At 49.1% G+C, this 5599-nt stretch overlaps 1 protein-coding gene across 1 annotated transcript in view; it reads left to right on the top strand.

The window, feature by feature from the left end:
• Slc1a5 (solute carrier family 1 member 5) overlaps positions 1 to 4610 on the top strand; it is a 15331-nt gene extending 10721 nt beyond the window's left edge. Inside the window, exons 7-10 of the mRNA XM_005361045.3 lie at positions 702 to 935; positions 2500 to 2694; positions 2779 to 2913; positions 3907 to 4610. Coding sequence (XP_005361102.1) covers positions 702 to 935; positions 2500 to 2694; positions 2779 to 2913; positions 3907 to 4141 — 799 coding nt within the window. The 3' untranslated portion in view covers positions 4142 to 4610. The remainder of the gene's footprint in view (positions 1 to 701; positions 936 to 2499; positions 2695 to 2778; positions 2914 to 3906) is intronic.
• Positions 4611 to 5599: the final 989 nt, after the last annotated feature.

Genomic DNA, 5599 nt, shown 5'->3' with positions numbered 1-5599 from the left:
CATGTGAATTTGGATCCTGTGGAAGTCAGAAGAGAACACCAGATCCCTTGGAACTGGAATTCTAGACCGTTATGAGCCACCATGTGGGTTCTGGAAACCGAACCTGAATCCTGTGGAAAAGCAGCCAGTGTTTTTAACTGCTGAGTCATCTTCTCCAACCCCTGGCCTTGTTGTTTTGATTCTTATAACTTAATTAATACCTAAGTGGGATGACAGCTTTGTAGTCCATTTTAGACGCATGTTCAGTGTTAGCTCTACTAGCTGTGACTGACATGCTTATAATAGGAACTCCCTAGTGGGCTGTCAGTCAGCCAGGATCAAAAGCTCGGGGCATGTGGCAAATGACACAGACCTGGGGGTTAGCGTCACCCAGTCAGGCCCTTTTCTTTTCTGTTCTTTGAATGTGTTTCTGGCAGCAGCTGCTTTAACAAGCAAACCCAGAAAGAAAATGACTCAGAGTGCTGAGTACTTCATTCATTGTCAAGTCTATGTCCAAGGTCGCTGCTCTGGCTGGTGTGGGAACACACCCTGGCTTTTATCTCACAGCCATGCTACCTTCAAAGGGAAAAGGCACGTCTACAGGTAGCTGGGTCTCCCCAAGCCAGATGTGGGCGACTCCAGATTTCAGCTGAAGTGCTGAGCACAAGACTTGGCTGTGAATCCTGTGATCAGCAGCCGTAACCTGTCTCTGTGATGATCAGGTACGCCCCTGTGGGCATCTTGTTCCTGGTGGCCAGCAAGATTGTGGAGATGAAAGACGTCCGCCAACTCTTCATCCGCCTCGGCAAATACATCCTGTGCTGCCTCCTGGGCCATGCCATCCACGGGCTCCTGGTTCTGCCCCTCATCTACTTCATCTTCACCCGCAAGAACCCCTATCGGTTTCTGTGGGGCATCATGACTCCTTTGGCCACAGCTTTTGGGACCTCTTCTAGGTGAGGCCTGTTACAAGTTGTAACCAAGGGACCTGGGAGTGGGTATCAGTGTTTGACCTGTGAAGTACTGTGATTGGGGTCATTTGTGTTTTATGTGTATCAGCATTTTACCTGCATGTATGTCTGCGGTGGGTATGGTGCCTGCAGAAGCAAGAAGAGGGTGTTTGATTCCCCTGGGACTGTAGTTACAGCCCTAAGCTGCCTTGTGGATGTTGACAAATGAACCCCAGTCTTCTAGAAGAGCAGCCAATGTTCTTAACTGCTGTACCACCTCTCCGGACCCCTTCATCAGCTATTTGGGGTCCTGGATTCCACTGCCCTTGAAAGAAATGAGAGAACTCCTTAGACTTTTTTCTCGTTTTTTCTTCTGTCTCGTGTGCCATATATGTGTGGGTGTGTGTAATCAGAAAACATCCGCTTTGATTTTCCCGTGTGCTCAGGCTAGCTGGCCTTCAAGTTGCTGAGATCCCCGCCTCCCGTAGGGATGCTACACAGACATTTGTACTGTGGATTTGTTGTTGTTGTTGTTGTTTTACATAGAAATGGGGAATTGAACTCTGATCTTTATGTCTGTACAACTACAGCCATTTCCTTAGCAGCCCCCCCTTTTTTGACACAAAAAACCAAAACAACAAAGACATTTATTCTCATGTGTATTTGTACATCTATGGAGATCTGAGGACAACTTGAAGGAATGGGTCCTTTTTCCTACACTAGGCGTTGAACTCAGGAGTGTCATGCTTAGCAGCAAAAACCTTTACCCTACTCAGCACCCCTTTCTCTTTTTGTGGTGCTTTGAATTGAAACCATGACCTTGAGTATGCCAGGGATAAGCCTTCCCCAGAGAGCCACACCCATGACCCCTAACTGGAGGAATCTAGCCCCGTGCTTAACCACTGACCTACATTCCAACCCTCTTTATTTTTATGAGAAAAGGTCTCACTATGTTACCCCAGGCTGCTTTCGAACTTGGAATCCATGCTGGGTGTGGCGGTGCTTTAATCCCACCACCTGGGAGTCAGTGGCAGGTCCATCTCTATTTGAAGCCAGCCTGGCTGGTCTACAAAGCAAGTTCCAGGCCAGCTGCAGCTGCACAGTGAGAGACCCTGTCTCAGAGAGAGGGAGAAAAAAAAAACCAAAAAAACCCACAGACACACAAAGAAACTTGGTCCTCAGCCTCCCAGGTGCTGAGGTTACAAACCTGTGTCACTACATGCAGCTTCTTGTGGGTGTTTGCGGCCCTCCGCACACAGGCAGAAAGACAAGACAGGTCTAGAGGGTGCATGCGAGACCTTAGTCCTCCCATGCATAGCATGCTATACTCCAAGTACTGTTCAAGATCCCTCTGTTTCGTAGGACCCTGGGTGCCAGCTTTGGGAAGAGAAGGGCATTGGAGAGCTAGAAGATCCTTTGGATGGTGGAGGAAAGGGAGTTTGGGCAGGTGGTCAGGGTCTTCCGATGAGTGGGTGGGGCTGAATTGTAGTGACAGCCTCAGCTTGGGAGTGGACCTAACCCTTGTGGTCCAGCAGTGCTCCTCCAGGCTCACCTTGATACCCCCCATCAGCTCTGCCACATTGCCTCTGATGATGAAGTGCATAGAGGAGAAGAACGGCGTGGCCAAACACATCAGCCGGTTCATCCTGCCCATCGGCGCCACGGTCAACATGGACGGGGCGGCCCTGTTCCAGTGTGTGGCCGCGGTGTTCATTGCTCAGCTGAATGGCGTGTCCCTTGACTTCGTGAAGATCATCACCATCTTGTGAGTGCAGCAGAGCTGTGACAGGAGCCCTGCCCCCTCCTTCCCATCCCGGATGCAGCTCTCTCACTTCTCTTCCCTCCCCAGGGTCACAGCTACAGCATCCAGTGTTGGGGCGGCAGGCATCCCTGCAGGGGGTGTCCTCACACTCGCCATCATCTTAGAAGCTGTCAGTCTCCCTGTGAAGGACATCTCCTTAATCTTGGCCGTGGACTGGCTAGTGTGAGTGGGGCCTTGGGAGTTTGGAGGGCGGGGCTGGGGAGTATCCTGGGAAAGACGATAAGGACTTCTGAGCACAGGAAGAAAGACATGAGGCAGGTCTAGAGGGAGCATGTGGGGACCCTAATCCTTAAATTCTTGTGGTGGTGCACACCTTTAATCCCAGTGCTTGGGAGGCAGAGGCAGGTGGATCTCTGAGTTCAAGTCCAGCCTGTTCTAAAGAGAGTTTCAGGATGGCCAAGGCTGCAAAGAGAAACCTTGTCTCAAAAAAACAAAACAAAAATAATGATAATAATTTATGTATTATTGTGTGTACATGATAGGGGATGAGATATGTTTCATGATATGGTTGGTTTTGCTCCGTTCACTTTTTGTGTGGATTCTGGAGCTCAGTCTCAAGCTTCCAGTCTTACAACAAGCACTTTTACTGGCTGAACCATCTTGCATCATCCTTCTGCTTCAGACTTCAGGGTACTAGAAATACATGTGTGAGCCACTGTGCTTGGCCAACCTTTGGGGTTTCATAAGGACTTTGCAATCGTCACTCCTAGGACAGGCGGACATGCAGCTTAAGCTCAGTCTGTCATAAACTTGTGATCTTAATCCTCGTGTGTCTCAATTTCCCCATCTGTACAATGGGAAGAGAGTGAGGTACGTGCTGCACAAGTCTGAGGCCCTGAATTTGCATCCCTAACATCCATGTACACCCTGGGCCTGACAGAGACAGAGTTCATCGGCCAGCTAATCTGCCCGACTGATCGTGTTCAAAAAATAAGGATGTCAGGTGTGGTGGTGCCTGCCTTTAAATTTCAGCACTCAGGAGGCAGAGAGAGGGAGGAGAATCTCTGCATTTGGTCTACGTAGTGAGTTCCAGGACAGCTATGTAGAGAGACCCCATGGAACAGCTTTCCTAGTGGAAGAAGACAGGCCGCCTGGGCCCTGGCCTCCTGCCTCCTCTCCCTTCCCTCTCACTTTGTCACTGCTTGCGCCCTTTAGGGACAGGTCCTGTACCATCCTCAATGTGGAAGGTGACGCGTTTGGGGCAGGACTGCTTCAGAGTTATGTGGATTGTACCAAGACGCCGAGCTCTGAGCCTGAATTGATCCAGGTGAAGAACGAAATGCCTCTGAATCCACTGCCCCTCACCACAGAGGAGGGGAACCCCCTTCTCAAACAGTACCGGGGACCCGCCGGGGACGCCGCCTCCTGTGAAAAGGAGTCTGTTATGTGAATTTCAGGACTTCATATGCTTTGGTGGCATCGCATTGGAAGTGGTGATAATGAGGGCTGGAGAAACAGGCTGGTGTGGACTCGGATGGACTGTTTACACAGTCCGTGAGCTCTAGGCGTCCCTCCTCCTTCCTGCAGTGGGTATTGGGAGCCTCCTTGCTGGGGTGTATGTGCTTTATATGAACGTGTCCACAGATCTGCCCCCCATCCTGGTTCCTTCTCTGCCACCCATGTCACCCATCCAGCCTACCTGTCTACCGCATAGAGTTCTCGATCCTTTGAAGACAAATGCATTGTGATGTAGTGGCTGTAGGTGTGTGTGTGTGTGTGTGGTGTGTGCACGTGCGTGAGTTCTCTGACCTTCCCTAGTCTCTCCATGACAACAGCACTTTCCCACAAGTCCTGAGGGAAAGCCAAAGATAAATATTGTCACTCCAGAGCACATTTTTTTAGCAATAAAATGGTGTCAAGTGTATGGGATGAGGTGTTCTAAGAATCTGACTAGTACCAGGTGTGCCACACTCATCTGCAGTCTCAGCATTTGGGAAGCAGGTTCCAGGTTCTTACCTGGGAAAGGACACAGGAAGAAGAATCAGGAGCTAAAGGCCAGCCTGGACTATGACACTGCCTCAAGAAAATAAATAAATTTTTAGCTAGACATAGTGACACACTATGAATCCTAGCAACTCACATCTGTCTGTCACCCCAGTTCCAGGGAATTGGATCCCTTACGGGACATATATGCAGGCAAAACACCAATGCATAAATTTATTTTAAAAGTATGTTTTGAGTAAACACACTGAGCATTTCAATGCCAAAGATAAGTTTAGGCTTCACCGAACTCCAGCGATCATGTAGCTGGTGAGATGGTTTAGAGGGTGTAGGAACCTGTTGCAAAGGCAGAAACCTGAGTTCTGTCCCTAGGCGAAAGGACAGAACACATTCCTGCAAGCCACACATCATCCCAATGTGTATACACAAATACTATGTAAAATACCTATTAAAGGGGGCTTAAGAGAACTGGTTGCTCTTCAGAGAACTGGTTCCATCTCCACCACCCACATGGCAGCTCACAACTAACTGTAAGGGGTAGAAAGGCTCAACCATCCATACCTCCCTAGGGGATCAGATGTCCTCTTCTGACCTCCATTGGTACCAAACGCTCCTGTGGTGCACGTGCAATCATGAAGGCAAGGCATTCTTTACATATATTGCTTTATGTATAAAGGAGTCAATTTAAACATGTAACTGGGGCTGGAGAGATGGCTGCTGCTCTTCCAGAGGGCCTAGATTCCATGCATAGCTACACAGGATGGTTCAAACCATCTGTCACTCCAGTTCCAGACAATGTGAGCTTGGTCCCTGGATCCCAGTGGATGTGGAAGAGAACCGGTTTCACAAAGTTCTCTTCTGATCTCCACACAGCTACACTATTTTTTTTTAATTTTTTTTTTTTTTT

This window comes from Microtus ochrogaster, linkage group LG4 (assembly GCF_000317375.1).
Source record: "Microtus ochrogaster isolate Prairie Vole_2 linkage group LG4, MicOch1.0, whole genome shotgun sequence".
Classification (NCBI taxonomy): domain Eukaryota; kingdom Metazoa; phylum Chordata; class Mammalia; order Rodentia; family Cricetidae; genus Microtus; species Microtus ochrogaster.
The sequence above is the reverse complement of the archived record's forward strand: the minus strand, read 5'-3'. Positions and strand labels throughout refer to the sequence as shown.